Raw genomic sequence first — 20,353 nt, 5'->3', positions numbered from 1 at the left:
GGAAACCTTTTTGTTAGCTGCAACACGAATTGCTGTCAAGCTCTCCAGAAATGAAAGCCTCTATCGAGTTGCCTTTGCCATGGCCTTCTACAATCATCGATTGCTCGACTTTCTAACGGCATTGGGCATTTCCTCTCTGTTTCCAAATCTTGCGCTGCCCATGAGGAGCTGGGATGTACGCTCCATGACAAAAGCCGTCTTGCGAGCTCGCTGGTGCACATGCGGATGGACGCTGAATCTCCTCATTTTTGTTCGCAGAGGGCAGTTGCACAGGGTCGGTCGATGCATTCCCCATGAAAAACGACAACGTTTCCTGGAGATTATAGCAAAGAAGATCCCCAAATCTGACGATTCCTTGCCAAACTGTCAATGGGACGGCCCTGCTGACATATTTGACCTCGTGGGAGGCGCTCCGGAGCAGGACGAGCACTACCTTAGGCCATTATCACAGGAACTCGATGGGAGTGCTTCCAAGGCCATGTTTATGCAATGTGTGCCCATCAGAGTTGCCTCCAAATACGCAAGCACCAATTTCGCCGAGTGTTTGCGTGGCGATCCATTGAGGATGTTTATTGAAGCCTTCCTGCGCGAGGAGGGCGTCCGGTGGAATGCCCGAGGTGATTTTCACCCTGAGGATCATCCATTCAAGATTTCACCGTCCGCTTTCCAGCAGGCTGCGATTCTGGATACCGACGACTACAATGAGGAGCCTGAACACATTCTGCACTATCAAATTCCCCGAGTACTGCTTCTTTTCGAACTGGATCCATTGTCAACACCCCACCGGGATCCTGTCCTGCTTCCATGGGGAGCTTTGATGCAGGAGTTCCTAAGGTGCTTCCTGGAGTTACAGGAAGATGCAGAAGACAGGCTCGAGGCACTTGACACTAGAATGGAACGGTGTGCAGATGATGAGTTCCCAGTTCTCTTACCAAAGTATGAAAACCTCAACTTTGGACTACGCCGGGCTGAGGCTATGAATTCTGTGTTCAAGGCCTTTGAAAACTACGTGCTTTACGGATCCATCGATATCCTTCCCGACTACAATGGCCTTTCCATCTACCTGATGAAATCGGCTCGTCAGATCCATAAATCAAGGTCGCTTGACTGTGGAACCCCTGAAAACCCCCATTAGTTCCGCCCGGACAGTATACCACGTTTCGACGACCTATATCTGGAGGAGGGCGGGCCTGTCAACGCAGTGTACCAGGTGTTAGGAGTCGAAGGGCCGCATGAGTGGGATTACGACGATTATGAGTACGGTCTGCTTCGAGAGGGACCATATTTATGTTTTCAGGACCCTCGGAGAGGCGACTTATTGATTCAACAACCTAGCGAAAATACTGAGGTCGAACCGCCTGCTTGGTTTCAGCCGTCTCCGGCCTCTTACATCCGTGACTTGTCGTCCCTCTGAGCTGTGGAAGAACGCTGTTAGGGGAAAGGGTGGGTGCTAGACACTGGCTATGGATGGGACAGGTGCTCTAACACTCGAGTTCTCAATGCCAACGATTATATGACGATACATTCATGTCTTTCAAGATTCAAGCCTCCCAGCGTCAACATATTGCTTCCACCTGAAAGCGTGCAAGGTATGAAGATCGCAGTCTTCGCTTGCACAGCGCCACTCTTTGAAAAAGGCAATGAAGTGGCGAGGCACGCTGAAGCTGCGTATGATTAGAATCCGAAGACAGAAGCCTAGCAAGTAGTAAGAATGAGGTCCAGTCTGACTCCTTAATCATCAGAAGTACGGAGTACTAATAATCCCATATCACATTTCCAGATTGAGTGGATCGTTATTGCGTTAGCCGACGCCGCCATAAGTCTTGGCCTAGGACCACCGAAACATGACCCAACGGGCACCCCGGGTTGATCCTTTTCAACTGGGCGAAGCTTTCGGAGTCCCTAGAAGCGCCTGAAGCTGTGCGCAATTTAGCCGTCGAGGCCGCCTAATCAACCAATGTCACTGGTGAGGAGGGGCCTGTCAGACTTTCGGGATATCCACCACAAGCCTCCAACGTCTCTCCTGGATGGGGCCGGTGAGAGTGCACGCCGCACGGTCATTGTAAAGTCTACTGCGGCTGCGCACGAGGAGCAAGGAACGAGGACGATCACCTTTTCCGCAGGCATCTGGACCTCCGTGGCAGTTTTGGCTAACTTAACGTTGGCTGGTCTCTTCCCCGGACACTGGACAGAATTGTCAGATAATCTTTTGCCCTCGCTTCCTCTCCAAGCCAACAACGTGTTCGACCAACACATCGTTCTTCACTTCCCATGATCTTCACTCTGGTTTCTTGATCTTCTTTGGTTCTGTCCGGCGCATTCTGGCCCTTTGTGCCGCTTCCATTCGCTAATCATCACTTGTTCGATCGTCAACCATGTCCACTGACGTACGGCTCCACGTCTCCTGGTTGAGCCGCGTGGTGCTTCTATTCGGCTGCTTATCTCACGCCTTCTATATTCCAGGTACGCAGCGGATTCGAATGGCTATATGTCTTCATGGCTCTAATGTTTGTTAGGCTACTCAATACGAAGTTATCAGGAAAACGAGAACCTCCCTCTACTCGTAAACAAGGCGTACTCGGACAAAAGTCAGCTTCAGTACGCCTATTTCGACTTACCTTTCGTCTGTCCTCCCACGGGCCATAAGCACGATGGCCTATCTCTGGCAAGCGGTCACAGTGTGCCGCTCAACCTGGGCGAAGTCCTGCGTGGTGACAGGATTAAAGCGTCCGATCTGGAAATCAATATGGGACAGGACATTGACTGTCAATACTTGTGCGACCGAGTTGTCGGTCGGAAAGAGATGCAGTGGGCTCAACAGCTGATTGAAGAGGATTACGTGGTAGAATGGATCCTCGATAACCTGCCCGGAGCCACCTCATTTGTGACCGTCGATCGCAGTCGGAAATACTACGCAGCCGGCTTCAAAATGGGATATAAAGACTTTGATATTGCGACAGGGAAAGAGAGGTACTACTACTATAATCACTATACCTTGGTCGTACGCTGGCGTCCGGCTGGCGGCAGGGCGGGCGACCACGGCAACAAAGTCGTCGTGGGATTCGAAGTATATCCCAAGAGCATCTCGGCGGGTCACCGCAACGAGACTGGTTGTCCTCTGGACGTGACCGCGGATCTGGATCCTCTGGCAATATACATTCCCAACAACAGCAGCAACTTGGAGGAACAATTCCCCGACTCCTCCTATATACCCGAAGAGGTGATCGACCTTGACGACGGCGCCACGATGATTATCCCATACACTTATTCCGTTTACTTCCGAGAAGAGAAAGAGGTGGAATGGGCCAATCGCTGGGATCTATACTTTAGTGACCAGGCGGAAAGCTCCTTTACACACTGGCTGGCTATTGTGAACTCTGTGATCATATCCGGAATCCTGGGTGCAGTTTGCATTGTGATCTGGGGCCGGACAATGCAGGGTGATGTCAAAGGTCGCGGAGATGGTGTGCTTGAGGAAGCCAGACTACGCATCGGCAAAAGGAGTGACAAAAAGAAATCGACCACTGGTTTACTCGAGAAAATCTCGGAGACTGGACCGGATTTCGACGACTTGTCGTCCGACGAAGAGTCATTGGAGGAAGTCAGCGGCTGGAAACTGCTTCACGGGGACGTTTTCAGACCCCCTCCATATGGCGGGCTTCTTGCGCCGCTTGTGGGTTCTGGCATACAACTCGTTTTCATGATTGCGGGACTGCTGGGACTCAGCTGCGCCGGGGTTCTGAACCCTAGCTGGCGAGGTGGATTCTGGAGCGTCGGTGTTGGTCTTTTTGTCTTCGCTGGAGGCTTCTCGGGCTATTTCTCTGCGCGCGTATACAAGACTTTTGGTGGACAGAACTGGCGCAAGAACACAATGATGGTACGTGTCGTGCAAGTTGAAATACTGGTGTGCTTTGAGCTGACATGATACACAGACGGCACTCCTATTCCCGGGACTGCTCTTCGCCCTCATATTTGTGCTCAACCTTTTTACCTGGGCGCAGGCATCCTCGACCGCCCTTCCCTTCTCGACTTTACTGGCCTTGGCTTGTCTTTGGCTCCTCATACAACTTCCTCTGGTGCATCTTGGTTCGTACTATGGCTTCCACCGTTCACCTGTCTGGGAACATCCGACGCGCACGAATGCTGTACCCCGACAAATCCCTGCGCAGTTGTGGTACACCAAGCACCAGATTGCGCTTGTTCTGGGCGCCGGTCTCGTATCGTTTGCGGTGCTCTTTATCGAACTCATTTTTGTCTTCAAGTCGGTTTACCTCGACAAATCATCCTACTACTATGTCTTTGGCTTTTTGAGCATCATTTCGGCTCTGCTCTCTATCACCATAGCCGAGACGGTCATCATCACAACATACATACAGCTTTGCGCGGAGAATTATCACTGGTGGTGGCAGTCGTTTTTTGTGGGCGGCGCATCTGGATTTTGGATTTTTGTCTATTCGATGTGGTATTATACCACTCGATTGCATATCGACGGGTTTGTGAGCAGTCTGTTGTTTTTCAGCTACAGTGCACTGGCATGTGCAGTCTATTCACTGGCGACAGGGACGATTGGGTTCCTGACGGCGTATATGTTTGTTCGTCGCATATACAGTGGTGTCAAGGTGGATTGAGACTTGGAGAGGGCAAACACCACGACACTTTATGAAGTACGGGCAACGAGAAAGGTCTCACGCTAGAATTGTACAGCATAAAACCTAGTACGATATAATGCACACAGCAATTAATAACAAGGAGCCTTATTCCTGGTCCCTACATCCGAGATGGACGGACCTCCGTGCGATGAGTCAATGTCTGACCCGTACTCGTTCAGCACGTGGGTGTTCCGACCGCAGCCTTTGCGCAAGGATTGTCCCCATGAATGTCTTACTCAGCGACAAGGCCAGCACAGACATGTCGTTCAAATTGACTCGAAGCACGAGGTTTCGATGACAAAGAGAAACTGGGAGGTGGATGTTGGTGGATGTGGGTGGAGGGCGTGGTGCTACTAAATGGCGAATATGGCATCAAAGGGCGTATAGAGTGGAGTTTTCCCATTACATGTGTACGCTCTGGGAATCTCACCACGACAAGCTGGGCCTTGAAACCCACGGTCTCCCTGAAGTTAACCACTCGCTTGGTGCTTGTTAGACTTTGGTCGTGCGTACTAACCCGCCCTTCGGCGTCATTGACACTCGGATTGATGCCTAAGTTTATATCCGTAGACTTCTACCATTTCCAAGGAGTGACTCACCAACCCGCGGCGGGACAGATATGGAGTAAACGAGTATGGACCAGGCTTTTTAGGGAAGTAAACGCGCGCCCTTCTGTCCCTTTTGTCATACGCATCTTGACACAGGAATCTGATCTCATTCAGTCATGCCTTCCTGATACGAAAAGTAAGCAGTTTTTAAGAGTCAGAGTCAACCTATGGAGGTACATATTTCATTACACTTGCCCTTCGAACACTCAATTGTTTACTATTCACCATTGATCACTTTTTCCCCCACCAGGTATTTAAGATACCATCACAAGACACGAAACAAGACTCCGTACGCTTTGCCGCTGGACCCTGTTCACACTGTTCAGGTCTCCTCAACGCCAGTCACCCGCATCTCCGACCCCGGTCTCGATACCCTCCTCACACGAGTCATATCCATGCAAGTCGTCGGTTGATCGACCCCTCCTTCGACCTTCTGCCACTGGGTGAATCACCCACACCACCACACTCCGATATTCCGAACTAGCCTTATCTACCTCGACAGCTCCTTTCTGCGGAGTTTCTCTTCTCCTTCCACTATGACCACTCCTCGCCAGACAATCTCAGGCGAAATGCCAGCTTTTATGCCCGCTGCCCACGCGGCGCCGTCGTACACGACACGCTCTCGATCACTGCCCATCGCAAGCGCATCACAAGGGCGACGAGGATCTGCGATTGCCAATGCGATGGGTTTGCGCAAGAAGAGCGAAATTGAGATCGTATTGGATGGTCCAGGCGAATTCGTTCATTCTTATTCTACCTACGATGAAATCAAGGGTCGCGTGAACATCAAGTTCGATAAGGACACCGATTTCGGCGATCTCCACATCTCCTTCGAGGGCCAAAGTCTAACCTATGTCGAGAAAATCGTCACTACAGCTCCTACCACTGGTCGAACGACAGGCAAACATGTCTTTTTGAGGGTTCAGCAGCCAATTGAAGCAGGGCTCCTACCAGAAGATGACATCTTCCGAGCAGGTGTCACTTACAGCATTCCATACACATTCGTTGTCCCGGATCGACTACTACCGTTCGTCTGCTCGCACAAAGTAGAGAACGAAGAGATCAGGAAAGAACATGTACAATTACCTCCAAGTCTGGGCGACCCCAGCATTGCGGGCGATGGCCACACCCTCATGGACGATCTGGCTCCTGAAATGGCCAAGATCAGTTACAACATCCGCGCTCGAGTCACCAAGTGGACCGCCGCTGGTAAGATGTTAGAGTTGGCCGAAAAGTCAGAACGCATCAGGATTGTCCCTGCTCGCGACGAGGCCCCGCCTATGAGAATCGACGAGGAGGACTCCGACCACGTTCTGCGCAAAGAGAAGAGCGTGAGGAAAGGATTGTTCAAAGTGGGCAAAACCGGCCGATTGACAGCAGAGACGTCCCAGCCAAAGAGTCTACGCCTTCCGCACCCGCAGAAACGACAGACTGAACCAGTCACCACGATGGCAACCATCAACTTGCGCTTCGACCCACTGACAGCACAAGATGTCCCTCCACAATTGGACTCGATCGTAAGCAAATTGAGGGCGTACACTTATTTCGGCGCCGCACCTTACAAAATAGTGCCCGAGCCTCAAAAGCAGGACTGCTGGTCCGTCCTGCACGGCGTCTACCCCGAGACCATCCAGCTTTCTTCACGCAATCTGTCCACTGTGCCATGGGTTCGACATGACCCCTCGAGGGAGAGTTTCTCCTCGTCGGATCTTTCTCGCCGACCTTCAAGCTACTCCACATCTTCAGCGACATCCATTCCTGAGCCCTCATGCCAGTATCAACAGGGCATGCCGTTCTACACTGCATCTGTCGTCGTTCCCATCGCCCTTCCGACTAAAGGCAAGGTCTTTGTGCCCACATTCCACACCTGCATCATTTCACGGACGTACTCGGTGGAGTTGAACCTGTCATTCCGTTCGCTCGGTGCAAATGTCGCGAGCAGTCACGTCGTTCTCAAGACCCCAATCCAGGTCTCTGCTGAAGGTGGAATCCCGCCAGCTTCGATCGAGGAGTCAGATGCCGCTATCGCCGCCGAGATCGAGCACCAATTTGGCCTGTATGAAGCTCGTATGGGCGAACAAGCAGAATCTGGGTTTGGTGGCGAGAGTCCCGTCTACGAGGAAACGAGCCCGAACATGCCATTGCTTGGCAGTGGTACTAGGCATATGAGCCTCGCTCAGACCATGCACGCTGGACATGATGCTGCAGCGCCACCGCCAGAGTACTACAGCGCCAGGGATAGGCCGGGTGGACCTAGGACCCAAAGCGTGAGTGTTTTCGGTCTTGCTTAGATGTGTTTTCACATCTTGTCCTACTTTGCTCCCTTTCGTTGTTCGTGGAGATGAAGAGACACCGACGTTGAGTGGGACTTAGGTGCGATTCGAGTCTGGCCATGGCAATGTGACTGATACTGAGTCGGACAGTGAGGATGAGGATGAGAGGACTCCCTCGCCTCCTCGTGCCAGTACCAGTCGGCAAAGCCCGGCCGAAGTTTGAGATGAAAGGCCTTTTCATTCTACAATCTAGTCAAAAGCTTTTTGTACGGCTGAGACTTACATTTGCATTTGTGCATACAGGAATTCTTCGTCCTCGGACGGAGACATACCGCTACCATCCGAAGGCCTGGATATTTTCTCTCGGACATGGTCTTGCTTGCCATGTGAGACTATCAACAGAGGATGAAGCGTATGGGCTCATGAGGAGCAGTATATCGTGCTGCGGACACTCGTGCAATCGATGAACAGAATGAAATCAAAAGCATGACCTCTGATCTGGGGCCAAATCCGACACTTGACTTTGATGGCTTTTTATGTATGGCGAGATGCCTTGTTTATGATGTTTTATACCGCGGGATATGGTCGAGATGTGCCATGGACGTTTATGTTGTGATGAGTATGATACCCAGTTTGTTGTTTGGAAAAATGAATATAAAGATATGGTTCAATGATATTAAATACGTTTCATGTTCATCGTTCATCCGTCACTCCAGCATGGCAATTGGTGTTGGCACAGACAGCAATTCAGCGTCCTTCGAGTGTCACTGTGTCACGTAGACCGATACTGTTGAATAACGATTGGCCTCAGCACGACAACGGGATGATGTGAACACGCTCTGGTGGGTATAAGGGCAATTCTTCCCGAAGGAGACCAAAGTCACGGCAGGGGAGTGGTAAGGCTTGAAGAGCAGCTCACCAAGACAGAGGCTAGAGGATGGTATATGGATTTTATTGGTTTTTTTCTTCATTTTGTTTTTTGATATCTGAGAAAGTCCGAGTCAAGGCTGTTGTCGACCGTTTGGTATAAGCTGTCAAGAGTGATCGCTGACAAGCACTCTCATAGGTGCGACGCGCGGCTCATTCGGACGTCGAAAACAGCACTCATTCCACTGCTGAAAAAAAAGAAGAGATAGCTCTCCTTGCTCTCACCCGGACACCACGAAAGGCCACATGAATGTGGCATCAATCATGAGGGCAAAATCAGAGACAAAGCGACGGGAGGCAGAGCATATCAGAGAAAATGTGCACTATTGGCACTGATGTCGCCGGCGTGTAAGTTGCTTAGTTTGTCGCTGTACAGCCGTTGCCCAAGACGTCGACTGCAATGACGGTTGGCATTCGCGGCTTACTGGTATTGAAGGTTGCATCCGTATTCTGTAAAAAGCCTCGATGGGCTACTCTTGGGGATATGTTGAAGACTGTCGGCTCCGGAAATTCTGGCGTTCACTGAGTCCGTTTTGCTGTGGAGTATATGCTTGGTTGGTTCAATAGTGATATCTGGTCTTCTTTTTGAATGGGTGTCTGTTCTTTCTGCTGTGATAACCCATTTTAGGTCATCAGATAGGTCTGCGACTATGGTGAATGCAAATGATCCACACTGGACTGAGAAGCTGTGGAAGAGTCGCTCTCCTCATTATCCCAACGCCGATAGCATAGCGATACACCATACGCCTCCGTTCTCCGCTCCTTTTGGAAGTTGTGTTTTAAGAAGTCACTCGCGGGACTTTCGCCTTCTCCGATGGGAGGACAGTGGACATTCGCCAGACCGACTCCGGCGGCCCCGTGGCAAGAAGTGGTTGAAGCTTAGGCTCGTTAACCTGAGGCCTTGCCATATGGACGAGCTCGCGGATGAACTCGTCGTGGTTGACCGTATTGTTTGGCAGACGGAGAAAATACTTATGAGGAGATGGGATATACGGTCCCGTGGACGCTCTCCACTCGGACCTTTTGTGTTGCTTGGTGGCGGGGACGGTGTCGGAACTTGTTGTGGGTTCTCACATCCACAGTAAGGACACCATGACTCAGTTACATCTTCGTGGTGAAAGCGCTTGCTGCGGGGAGCGTTCGTACAATATGTCCCGGGATCAAAGTATTCGGGCTGTTCGGTTGACTCGCCATAATATCGATAGTAGATGTTTGAGTGTAAGTAAAGGGCGGCGGTGTTTTCAGGACTGGTCGAAAAGGCGGGTTTGCGAGACCACACTCGCATCAGATAGAAGTGCCCAGCCAAGAGGAGCCCATATCAGAGAAAATGTGCACTACTGTTGCTCGAGTGTGCAGTTTGCTTCTGATCATTCGAACCATGAGTTCAGCAAGTACCGCTCAAATCACGGCAAGCACTGCGTATGCGTGCAGCTTCACACTGTCTGCGAAGACATTGTCATGGTCCATTTCCAATGCAACTGCTTGATAGCGAACCATACAAGGTAATTTTGTCGTGGTACACAACAATTAGCGGTCTCCAACCCTGATTTTCTGGTGGTATAGCAACGACAAGAACTGCCGAATCTCCTGGAGAATCAGCGCCACGATCTTGACCCATGTGTATTCGCCCTTCTGCACAATCAGACAAATGAAGATTTGCATCAACAGCACGCCTTGAAGCGAGAGTGCTGAGGTTGCTCAAGGATCGTGATGTCTTGCTGGCGTTGATCGCACGACTTTGTCGACGTGCTTCTCGGCGAACCGTCGTCACTTCGTGGCCGTCCTGTGTGGGTATCTGCACTGGCGACGAGAAGTTAGACTCAGGAGATCATTGTCGACGTCAAAAGTGTAGTAGAGACGCGGAATAAACATGTTCATAGAATGCGGATCTGAGCAGGATCGCAAGCTACAGCACTCTCAAGAGACCGTGGCCGTGGAAGCACTTGCAACACCGTTTGAACAAATGAGGCTGGCAATTCTGATGGCTGCTGAAGTATGCATTGGTGCGCAACAAATGCCAAAGCATATGGTGTGCGCTATTATATATATAAGGACAGGATTTGGTTTCGCCTAATGGAAGATTAGGTTACTTGCGCTCTGCACCACGAGAAGGTACCGGTCCATCGCAGAGCAAATTGTGAACGTAAAGCCATGAGTCGACGAGCACGTCTTTCCGCGAAGGAAGTGAATAACCAGCAGGCGTCGGTCATTGCAGGTGAGCAGCGAACCTGCCAAAGCCAAATCAGGCAACTGGGTGAAAGCTATACCGCTGGGGCCTCTGTCGGAGAGGAGACTCTCAACAAGTCCCGGAGTTGGGTAGGAAATCCCTTCACAACTGCTGGCGAGTTGATTTGTTGCAAGGTCTCAAGCAGGTGAAGAGACGACCCGTTGAGACATCGTTATACCGACCCAGAGTCAATGTTCCAACCTAAAGCCCAGCTCAACGCAGTGTGGTGCGTCACTGAATGACATGGTCCGGTCTGAGAGTATTCACCTTGAGATATCCTTCCCTCCAATGCGTTTGGCAGGCAATTTGTGCAATGACTCCTCTCCGTCTCTTACTTGACCTCGAGCGGGAGCCGTATACATGCTCGTCAAGTCTGGTGGCTTTTCCACCAAGTGCGTTGTATCTAGGATGTGCGATTTGTCTGACTCGAACACTCCAAGGCCATCTGCAATGTTCGAGGGAGGGTTCGCTTCAAGTAGACTCTGGTATAATCTTGTCTTGTTGCTCGGCGAGAAACCACTCGAAAGGATATTCTGACCAGTGTGGACGGACTGATCGTGTACTTGCACCACACAGGTCATGGTGCTGGGCTTGAGTTGTACTCTCGACTGGAGGCCTCGTAGGTTGAATGGGTCTTCGACTCGTGGATCAGGAAGGTTGTGATGTACCTTGACGACGAAAGGGCTTGCTCTGGACACTGTCTGCACGGTCTCCGGGTGTGAAAAGACCACATGGACCTCTTGCTGTTCGCCGTCGTGCGCAGAGCCATCCTCCTGTGCTGTCTTAGGTTCGAGTTTTGTGAAGGAAGTGACAGGCCCAAAAGATTGCAGCCTTCGTACAATGGCGGTGGACTCGGCAAGTGTGGTTGCAGGTGGAGAGATGAGAAGTTTAGCTGTGAGTCCTTTGAGAGACACAGATGTTAAGGACATGATCGAAAACGGACAGAGAATGAGACATTCAAGCAACTGTTGAAGTAGGCTACTTCATGGGCTGGAATATCTCAATGGTATGAGTTGATCAACAATTGCGAAGTTCAGGTACATGCACGACGACAAACTTCCGTCCCCGCATTTAGCCCTCCCCTCCCTGCCCCGTCGCATTCATAGGTATGACGGACATTTATGCTTCAACGTGACAGACATGATCTACGTGCATCTATTCTTCCGATCAATGCAGATTGGTGCTCAAAGCTATCTCCTGCATGGCTTCCAGATTTTCCCTACGTCGTTTGTTGCTGTCCGTAGCTCTGGCATAGCAATCCGGGCCCAAAGGTAACCTTAGCAGGTCCGTCTTGCCTTCACCGACTCCGGTTCCCAACACTACCTCGAAGATTGTCTTTGCAGCTTTGTCTGGGTCACCAATTTGTGCACCATTCATGGTGTCAAATCTATCCATGATTGTCTGAACCACGCCAGTCTGATAGGCTTCACTCGGCGGGATCTTCGGAGCAGCGTCCTTGGTCAGAAAGTTCGTCCGGAAAGCACCAGGCTCGACGATGAGGACGCGCAGGCCAAGACTCCCCACCTCTCTAGACAAAGACTCCGACCATGCTTCGAGGGCAAATTTGCTAGCTGCGTAGATCGCGCACGTCGGCTGAGCGTCGAGTCCGGCGATGCTGGAGATGTTGACGATCGTGCCAGACTTACGAGATCTCATCTGAGGTAGAATGGCTTGGGTTGTGCGGATCGCTCCCCAGAAGTTGACTTCGAATTGCGCCTTTGCCTTATCTTCGGGTATGTCCTCGGCGGCACCAAGGACACTGTAGCCTGCATTGTTCACTAGCACATCGATGCCACCGAATTCCTTCTCGGCTTCCTGGATAACTGTCTCAATCTTTTCCTTTGGAGAGGTGACATCCAGAGACAGCCATCGGCCATTGGGTTTGGATGTTATCTCTTTCACCAGGTCGGGCGTCTTGCTTGGATTCCGGGACGTGGCGATCACGTTGTGCCCTTGTGCAAGAATATACCTAGTGAGAGAAAGGCCAAACCCTGCAGAGCAGCCTGCACGTAATCAGCATCAAGGACAAGATGTTGCCCTGAGCAAGCTCTTTACCTGTGATGAGCCAGGTCTTGCCCATGTTTCCCAACAGTGAGTATAGTCAATACTGATAAAATCGCCGCAGTGAAGATGGGTTAGGTTCTAGTCAAGTCTTAATGGTTTTGTCCTCCGGAATACTTGAATCTGGGCGGATTGGGACTTTTCTGTATATATCACAACTTCGGAGTTAGTCGCATCTTAAAGTCCTAATACCCAAGAGAATCGAGACGGTGATTGCGTGAACATAAAGGCATCTCGCACACTAACCGCTATAACGGCGATTGTTTAGCATAGAACGACGGCCCTGGGTGCTTATGTCCGCTTAGTAACCGCGTATCTCAAGTACCACGGCGGGCTCTTTTGGGAAATAATTGCGTCGAATAGACCGTCGTTTGATATCTCAAGAGTGTTCAGCATGAAGAACTAGGTTCTGGATAAGCACAGAATCTTTCGACTTGTGTTGCATAGGTGGTGTAAATTGGGCCACGCGTTCAGCATCATGTCAAGAGAGTGGCTGGTGGTGGCAGGCGTACAAGGCATCTTTATGTGGACGTGCACCTTTTGTAGACATCAGGATAGTGAGGCGCAGTGAGGAATTTGACCACCAAAGTTCTCCACTGGCAGCCTCGTGGTGGGCGCAGCAGGATTGGATTGTGAGTCGTGGCGACCCCCATTGCTACTCACAAGGTACAAGCTGGAAATGGAAAGGCAACGATTCGCCTTGGTTCTCGAGGTATCAGTAGTACACATGCGATACTGGGAATTTACTGTGAAGTGCGGACATAATGATGATGGCACGCTGAAGCTAGGTAATTTGTTAAAGATCTTACAGGGCGGAATTAGAAGTCCCAAGCCTCTTCTTGGGGCCGTTTGGGTTTGTGGGTTTGTGGAACCGGTGTTTTGGCCCCCGAAGGTCTGGTGCTGTTCTTGTCGCGAGAACGAAGCGCAGCAGCGTCAAAAGGGAGACCCTGAGTCCCTGAATCGCCGACCGCAGCTGACGGGCGTTGTACTAACTTTGTCCCTACCTAAACACAGAGTATAGAGTATTCTTTCATCAAATCTATTCATGTCAGCTTGATTTCTATCACCTCCATCTCTGGTTCATCACTCTTTCGCAATACCGCTCGTTCAAGCAAGATCAACATCGCATCGCAGCCGCCTTTGGTTGCCGGATTGAATCACGCACACCTTCTCAACTCGACTCGTTCGCCAGACCTCTCGCTTAAAGTAGTCCGCCACTACCAAACGCGCAGACCACCAATCCCAGAGTTGCAACCCCCTCCCCGGCGTTTCAGCAGCCAGACAGCAAAAGCCCGCCTGCGCACTTGACACTGAAACGACATCCGTCACCTGTTCCTCCCTACTCCTCCAAGGTCTTCCTGCGACTTCTCGAAGTCCTGCGCCGTCTGAATACTGCACCCCTCCTCACCGAGTCCAGACGGGCACCCGTCGCTGAGCCGAACCACGACACTCCGTTGTGGTACTTACAGCCAAAAGAAAACCAACCGTCAATTGCGCTCATAAGTCGTCAAAATTCATTCTCACGCGGCCCGTTCTTCCCTCCTCGGAGGACAGGCCAGTACATATCAGCCTTTAGCTGGAGGATATCACCAGCGCGAAGGCTTTCACATCAATGACCCAGAACCCAGAAAGACACGATCTACCATGTACAAACCCAACTCACCATGGACGTGGGCTTTCAGCCTGATTGCCCTCGCGCAGGCCGCCATAGTCCTTGGCTTTGAGAGGTGAGTACGTCCTCTCTTTCACAGTGCTTGTCACAGGCTGATTGTCGATCAAAGCTATGCGTTTGCTCATTACCAGATTAACCTCGACAAAATCAGCAGCGAAAATGACAAAGCGTCGCGCACCATCCCGACCTTTGAAACTCTCTATATTTTTGGATTCCTCTACCAGCTGATACTTGTCTGGGATGCTCTGCGCATGAAAAACACCATTCAAGTGATTGGACTGGTCATGTACAATGTCGGCCTTCTCATCTACGGAGCCGTCCAGATGTCACAGTCCAAGGAGGCCATCAGCGCATTGTCGAAGGCTTCTGATCACCGTATACAGATCTGGAGCGACACAAAGCCCTTCCTGATCGCCATCCCGTGTGTTCTGGCGTTGGGAACAGTCCTCATGGCAGCATGCGCCTGGAAACTATATGATGAATTTGCCTGGACGATCTACAAACGCATCTCAGCCGATTTGAGAATGAAGCGACGCTATCTCCAATATCAAGTCTATATCGCCCTGTTGAAGTTTGACTTCTTCTTCTTCCTCGGATTTACAGTGCAATTTGTCGTCATTGTTACCACGAGGAAGGCAGAGTTCGCGCTTACGATTGCAGCTATCCCCGTCACCATTCTCATCTTGCTGGCTGCTGCATGGTTTGTGCGAAGGGAAAATCTGACCGGCACAATTGGGGTTATTGTAAGTTTCGTGTTCGCGCAATTTACCGGGATCTCCTATTGACTCTTGTAACAGTTCCTCTATTTTGGTGGCCTTGGCTACTTCATCTTTAAAATGTTCCGCATGTATTCCTCCTCTCACGACTCGCCTTATCTCCCGGCTCGAAAGGAACTCACTAGTTTCGCTGTCCTGACCATCATCCTCATCATCATGACCATTATCAATGCTTGCATATGTGCCAGTAATTACAAGAAGGGTCTCAAGCCCTACATCTACAAGTCTACAACCCTTGATGACGACGAGAAACCTATTGGAAGCGCATATGCACCGTATGCCACGGAGATGGGGCAGGGTAACAAATACCCGGCACCAGGGCCTTCCGCCAACAGAATGGAAATCGACTAAATAACCAGAAAATACATCTTGAAATGTCTTTAGCGGGCGTCTGCAGGTTTCTTGGATATCGATGAAGGTGTTTGAGCAACTTATCCTGACATGAGGAAACTCTGGTTTGAAATGTGACATGAACAGGTGCTGGGGCTGAGACGGGATCTGTGATGACCTATATATACCTCTTTCGCACATATAAGTCGAGAAAGGGGCTGCTGTGCTTGGCACTCGCCTGAAATGAACGATTTTAACGACCATTACAAGGATTGCCTTTCCATTGCAGAGAAAAACTGATAAATTGCTGACGTTGCTATAACTAGCTCAGAATGCCATACTTAGAGCGCTCGTTCATCAGGTCAACCTAGCGCCATTCGCCCATCCGAATCGTATATACTTTGATGAAACATCACCATACAGGAATCAACCATTAACTTCAGCCATCAGGATCTGCACCATCTGAGGCAACGTCCGCTTCTCCTCGACGATATCGTCACTGATCTTCCAGAACGCTGTCGGTCCCGCAGGTCCATGCACATCGTAGTCCTTGTCAAACCAATTGCCCAGTATACCTCGTGCGGATTTCAGTCCGCCAATCTGTACGCCTTCACTCCGCCAGCGCTCTTCGCCGTGGAAGATGCTGAACGTGGTCCATCGGATCTCGCCGCTGGGCGTCTGGCGCACCATACCTGTACACATGGGAGTCAGTTATCACTGTTCTGCCAGAGAAAGAAGGGTGTGGAGATGGAATGTACCTCTAATCCTCGAGTTCGCATTGGGATCCCAAGCCATGAACGTCGACCGGCTGGCGCCCTCGAAGTGCACTACGGGAAAGTCCTGACCATCTTCTGGGCCGGGTTCCTCGATCGCACTGACACGCAGTTGCAGACGGATGAGCCTGAAAGCCTCGCGCGTCGTGATGGGCGGACGCTCCTCGTTGCGCGGGATGACACCGCTCTCGAAATTGAAGGCGTAGAGGTCGTTGTAGTCGAGGAAGCATACGATGCGCATCCAGGTGCCGCTTACACCGTAGGGGTCTAGGGCATCTAGGTCCGGGCGTAGAGCGGGTTTGAGGGTGCCAGATAATGGGAAGGATACGAAGCTGTTGGGCGCGATGCCGCTGAAAGGATCGTCCCAGGGCCGTAGAACGGATGTTGGATTGTGGGATGGTCGTGTCGGCGACCTAGCTGAGACGGACGTTGGTGTTGCTGGGGTGGCGGGCGTATTGCCTGTGGTTGTGCTGCCTAGTAAGGATGAACCGTTGAGACCGCGACGTTCCGTGTACATGCGGTGGTTGTAGGCGATGTCGATCATGATGGCTTGGACTTTTTCCCAGTCGACCCGTGCGCTGCCATCGTCCATGAAGGGGCCCCACATGTTGGCTGGGTTGTAGCGGCGGAGGTCGTAGACTCGGGCTCTGGCATAGGGGTGGACATGTCGGATCGGTTGGGCGGGAATGGAAGGGTGTCTACTTGGTGGTTGGTAGTCTTCGTCCGAGTCGTCGTCTGAATCGTCGACGTCGGGGGCGAAGTGTGGGCAACTGAATTCGACAGGACTGGGCCAGGGAGTCTCTAGATTCATGCCGCCTAGGACGTGGAGTTGGGCGGAGAGTTGGCGGAGGGACTCGGTTGGGGCACTGGTCCAGGCATCGGGTCGGGCATTGGCGAAGAGGCTGGATTTGCAGAGGAAGGTGTTCACGTTGGCGGATTTGTCGAATAGATCTGCGAGAAAGTCGGAGGTTTTGTGTGATGAAGATTTTGATTGGTATGCGAGGGTGACGGTTTGGGTGAGTACCTCTTCGACGGCGTGGGCCTGGATGTGTGGTGAGTATGTATATGGATTTGATAGAGGAGGGTGGCATACCTTGATGTTCTCATCGTCTGATTCTAGGATCTTTTGCACATTGATCAGACGAGTTAGTTTGTCTTGCCAGGACTGAGAGTCGTCTTGTGGCGGGGAGTCCTGTATCGATTGTTGCATGTCAGAGTCCTGGTTCTGTTGATTGAGATGAGATTGTCCAAGGTATGCTTACGAATCGTGATAGATAGTGGATCTTCCATAGTAATTGGTCGTTCTGGATCAATTTGTAGAGGTATTGACATGTCTTTGATAGGGAGGCGAGGTCTGTAGGCTCGACATCCTGGAATATGTGACTTAGGACTTCGGGTGCCAAATCAAGGAGCTGAGCCATTGGTATCTACTTGAGGTAGTACGAGATGGTGACAGGGCGGGGAAAGACGGGGTGATTCCGGAGGCAGATATCACTTGTAGAACTCTCGTGAGCTGATCAAGTATGCGGACAAAACAAATAACCACCTAGTCCAGGATGGATGAGGATACCACCAGTTGATGTTGATGAGGTTCGATTGTCCGAGGTGTTTCAGCCGTGTCTCTATCCGTTTGATGATGGTGTGGATGGTGCCATTGGGATGAACGGACTTCGTGAGCCGCGCATGACCCTCGGAGATAAGGGTTCAAGGGATGGGAAAGGATCGTTTAGCCGAATACAAGTCACTATGTGAAGTGCATCATGACTCTCAACTACAAACTATCTGTCACCACCCGTCCCTATTTCTATATACCTCCCTGCCGCATTGACCGTTCCATCTCCTGCCACAATTCGGAATACCTCTTCTCATCCGCTTCGCCTATCCATAGGAACCCAGACATGTTCCACAGGAACTGATCCCCTTCGACCAGTCCGTACCTCACGCATGCTCTTGATAGCATCGTCACGAATGACTGATGAACGGCCTCTACGTTGCTACTGACAATCGCACCAGTGCTGAGCACCCAGAGTAACAATATTGGTGCGAAAGCGAACTCAGATAGATCCTCACTCATGGTCAGTAAGGTGTCATGCAGCTGCATAGACAGCACCGGAAAATGTCGGTATTTGAGGGGATTGCCCCTCAAGTGATGATGAGTGAAGACCAAAGCTGTCAGAGACACAGCTCTCCAGACGGTAGCGTCCCATCGATTCTTGCCAGGCGCCGTGTCTGCTTGCACAATAAGTCGCAATCGTCTCTCGATCCGATGGAACATGTCGCCACGTCTCATTCGCCCTTGCTCGTCAGTTTGCAATAGAGGACTTGTTTGCTCCAGACGACACAGCCCTTGGATATCTCCTAACAATTCCAAGACTTCGTGACGAGGCACCCGTGCAGCTCTCAACTCAGTATAACTCAACCCGGGCAATGATGTGGACTCATCTGGCTGCTGAAAGGTGCCCCATGCTTCATCCCAGACCTCGATGGGAGAAAACCTCAACTTCTCGTCGAACACCTCCGAATAGATCAGATCATTCCAACTGATGAGCCGTTGCAGATGTAGCTGGACGCCAGATCCCAGAGTCGACAGCCCGCCACGCATTTTGACGATAGCCTCCAGGCCTCGCATATGTTTGCTCGCTTCCGGGTACGAATCGATCACAAGGGCAATGTTGGTAAGAGCAGCAACTGCCGCAATGGTGGCATCGCTTGTTGCTGCCTCCGGGTCCGAAAGGCGACTATTGATCAACGAGATTGCAGCCAATTTGTGCTGGATCACCTGCATCTCTTCATCGTGCTTCGGTGCAGGAGTGCGATGTCGTAAATGCATTCCCCAGCTAAACATCGTCGCGTGGAACACGAGTTGGTCAGACACTGCGAAGATGGACCAGTCACTCTGCCCGTTGATCGGACACCATGGATACCTATCCAGCTTATAGAATCTGTGGAGGAAGATTTCGTCCTTGGTGTTCAGCTCGACGGCTAGTGTGCCAAAGGGGTCGATAGCTTGCGGCTCGAGGAGTGTCAGAGGGTACCCTGGTACGTAAAGCGCTGTAGAACTTTCTCCGCTCGACGCCTGGGTGGCTGGGACATTCGTGTCTGCATTCTCATTCCGAGATTTGTCCTTTCTCTTGTCGTTCGGATGTCGGTATGGGTATCGCTGTTCCAATCCATCTGATTTCAACCTGAATCTCATCTTTTGGCCGCCAATCACCGTTGAACTGGCCCGAACGCTCTGATTCTTGCTTGACGGCACCACTGCCCAGGTCGCTCTCGATTGTGGATCCTGTTGTTCCGCATGGCTCTTCACGAGGTAATTGTGCATCACATGAGCACGCAAAGTCTTCAAGTCTTGCTTCTTCCGAGATTGGCCCTTCTGCCCTGTGTCGGCGATGAACAAAAGTCCACCGGCAGCTGATGAGGTGGGTGTTTCCTGCTCGTCTTCGTCAATTCCATCATCCGGACGATCAACTGGATCCGCTCTGCGAGCAGTCCCTGATCCTCCCCTTGGTGGCATGGCCAACCAGAACTACTCGTCCTATCGACAAATATTTGCGGCTGTCGAGATCACCCAAGGCCTTCTGCAAGAGCATGTGTCCTTGATCGTTAGATTGCAGAGGTTGTCACCAAGGCACGCAAGAAGAGGCACACAGCGAAGGGTTGAAGCCTAGAATGCGGACGGAGTGGCGCCACTGGGTAGATTTCACTCCTGAACCATCCTTCCGCCACGCTTGATAGTGATGATTTGCAATTTCCTATGGGGCAACATCATTCATCAAATAAATGAGCAGACTGCTGGAGGGTTTACCTCTCTATCCTCTGAGCCAATGGTCGCTGGTCCCGTCAGAAAAGCTAGGCATCTGGAACCCAACAGACAGAATTCATGACTCCGTGCTCGTGAGCAGTATGCCCGTTGTGACAGTATTACTCATGACGCCGGGTTATCGTTTTACTGTAGGGAGTACAATGTTGGGAGTGAAACAAGCAGACCTCGACTACAGGATGGATTATGTAAGATCACCCAAAGAAATGATTACTCATCATGTCGATTTCATCT

General features: G+C 51.2%; 8 protein-coding genes across 8 annotated transcripts; 4 read left to right on the top strand and 4 right to left on the bottom strand.

Moving 5' to 3' along the window:
• Positions 1-79: 79 nt before the first annotated feature.
• Positions 80-1,135, top strand: EDD37DRAFT_653578 (uncharacterized protein; the record flags this gene model as incomplete). Its single annotated transcript, XM_062818592.1, has 1 exon — positions 80-1,135. One exon carries the CDS (start codon positions 80-82, stop codon positions 1,133-1,135), a length of 1,056 nt encoding a protein of 351 aa, XP_062666401.1.
• An 872-nt stretch (positions 1,136-2,007) lies between these two features.
• On the top strand, positions 2,008-4,765 carry EDD37DRAFT_640309 (uncharacterized protein). The gene is made up of 3 exons (XM_062817232.1): positions 2,008-2,463; positions 2,517-3,877; positions 3,933-4,765. Exons 1-3 carry the CDS (start codon positions 2,376-2,378, stop codon positions 4,626-4,628), a joined length of 2,145 nt encoding a protein of 714 aa, XP_062666400.1. The 5' UTR covers positions 2,008-2,375; the 3' UTR covers positions 4,629-4,765.
• A 770-nt stretch (positions 4,766-5,535) lies between these two features.
• Positions 5,536-7,850, top strand: EDD37DRAFT_157573 (uncharacterized protein). The gene is made up of 2 exons (XM_062809695.1): positions 5,536-7,524; positions 7,681-7,850. Exons 1-2 carry the CDS (start codon positions 5,794-5,796, stop codon positions 7,681-7,683), a joined length of 1,734 nt encoding a protein of 577 aa, XP_062666399.1. The 5' UTR covers positions 5,536-5,793; the 3' UTR covers positions 7,684-7,850.
• A 2,760-nt stretch (positions 7,851-10,610) lies between these two features.
• EDD37DRAFT_640304 (uncharacterized protein) lies at positions 10,611-11,689 on the bottom strand. The gene has a single exon (XM_062817231.1). The coding sequence runs from the start codon at positions 11,611-11,613 to the stop codon at positions 10,948-10,950; it is 666 nt and encodes a 221-aa protein (XP_062666398.1). The 5' UTR covers positions 11,614-11,689; the 3' UTR covers positions 10,611-10,947.
• Positions 11,690-11,747: 58 nt separating this feature from the next.
• EDD37DRAFT_157541 (putative short chain oxidoreductase/dehydrogenase) lies at positions 11,748-13,102 on the bottom strand. Its single transcript, XM_062809694.1, has 4 exons — positions 12,992-13,102; positions 12,885-12,903; positions 12,740-12,826; positions 11,748-12,687 (listed from the first exon to the last, which is right to left on the bottom strand). The coding sequence occupies exons 3-4, from the start codon at positions 12,762-12,764 to the stop codon at positions 11,852-11,854; spliced, it is 861 nt and encodes a 286-aa protein (XP_062666397.1). The 5' UTR covers positions 12,765-12,826; positions 12,885-12,903; positions 12,992-13,102; the 3' UTR covers positions 11,748-11,851.
• Positions 13,103-14,389: 1,287 nt separating this feature from the next.
• Positions 14,390-15,544, top strand: EDD37DRAFT_612727 (uncharacterized protein; the record flags this gene model as incomplete). Its single annotated transcript, XM_062815387.1, has 3 exons — positions 14,390-14,472; positions 14,497-15,160; positions 15,215-15,544. The coding sequence occupies 3 exons, from the start codon at positions 14,390-14,392 to the stop codon at positions 15,542-15,544; spliced, it is 1,077 nt and encodes a 358-aa protein (XP_062666396.1).
• A 229-nt stretch (positions 15,545-15,773) lies between these two features.
• EDD37DRAFT_640296 (uncharacterized protein) lies at positions 15,774-18,061 on the bottom strand. Its single transcript, XM_062817230.1, has 4 exons — positions 17,559-18,061; positions 17,390-17,488; positions 16,282-17,338; positions 15,774-16,215 (listed from the first exon to the last, which is right to left on the bottom strand). The coding sequence occupies exons 1-4, from the start codon at positions 17,715-17,717 to the stop codon at positions 15,950-15,952; spliced, it is 1,581 nt and encodes a 526-aa protein (XP_062666395.1). The 5' UTR covers positions 17,718-18,061; the 3' UTR covers positions 15,774-15,949.
• Positions 18,028-20,312, bottom strand: EDD37DRAFT_640295 (uncharacterized protein). Its single transcript, XM_062817229.1, has 2 exons — positions 20,105-20,312; positions 18,028-20,051 (listed from the first exon to the last, which is right to left on the bottom strand). Exon 2 carries the CDS (start codon positions 19,811-19,813, stop codon positions 18,101-18,103), a length of 1,713 nt encoding a protein of 570 aa, XP_062666394.1. The 5' UTR covers positions 19,814-20,051; positions 20,105-20,312; the 3' UTR covers positions 18,028-18,100.
• Between the last annotated feature and the right edge of the window lie 41 nt (positions 20,313-20,353).

The sequence above is a fragment of the Exophiala viscosa genome, assembly GCF_022695815.1.
Source record: "Exophiala viscosa unplaced genomic scaffold EDD37scaffold_12, whole genome shotgun sequence".
In the NCBI taxonomy this organism is placed as follows: Eukaryota; Fungi; Ascomycota; class Eurotiomycetes; order Chaetothyriales; family Herpotrichiellaceae; genus Exophiala; species Exophiala viscosa.
This window is presented reverse-complemented; position numbering and strand designations above follow the sequence as displayed.

Bases quoted from the DNA above. Each gene is read 5' to 3' on its own strand.
- EDD37DRAFT_640309 (XM_062817232.1), top strand. From the start codon at position 2,376: ATGTCCACTGACGTACGGCTCCACGTCTCCTGGTTGAGCCGCGTGGTG. The intron at 2,464-2,516 runs GTACGCAGCGGA...AATGTTTGTTAG, and splicing joins TCACGCCTTCTATATTCCAG to GCTACTCAATACGAAGTTAT. The intron at 3,878-3,932 runs GTACGTGTCGTG...CATGATACACAG, and splicing joins GGCGCAAGAACACAATGATG to ACGGCACTCCTATTCCCGGG.
- EDD37DRAFT_157573 (XM_062809695.1), top strand. From the start codon at position 5,794: ATGACCACTCCTCGCCAGACAATCTCAGGCGAAATGCCAGCTTTTATG.
- EDD37DRAFT_640304 (XM_062817231.1), bottom strand. From the start codon at position 11,613: ATGTCCTTAACATCTGTGTCTCTCAAAGGACTCACAGCTAAACTTCTC.
- EDD37DRAFT_157541 (XM_062809694.1), bottom strand. From the start codon at position 12,764: ATGGGCAAGACCTGGCTCATCACAG. The intron at 12,688-12,739 runs GTAAAGAGCTTG...GATTACGTGCAG, and splicing joins CAAGACCTGGCTCATCACAG to GCTGCTCTGCAGGGTTTGGC.
- EDD37DRAFT_640296 (XM_062817230.1), bottom strand. From the start codon at position 17,717: ATGGCTCAGCTCCTTGATTTGGCACCCGAAGTCCTAAGTCACATATTC. The intron at 17,339-17,389 runs GTATGCCACCCT...CCACACATCCAG, and splicing joins CAGACGATGAGAACATCAAG to GCCCACGCCGTCGAAGAGGT. The intron at 16,216-16,281 runs GTACATTCCATC...CCATGTGTACAG, and splicing joins TGCGAACTCGAGGATTAGAG to GTATGGTGCGCCAGACGCCC.
- EDD37DRAFT_640295 (XM_062817229.1), bottom strand. From the start codon at position 19,813: ATGCCACCAAGGGGAGGATCAGGGACTGCTCGCAGAGCGGATCCAGTT.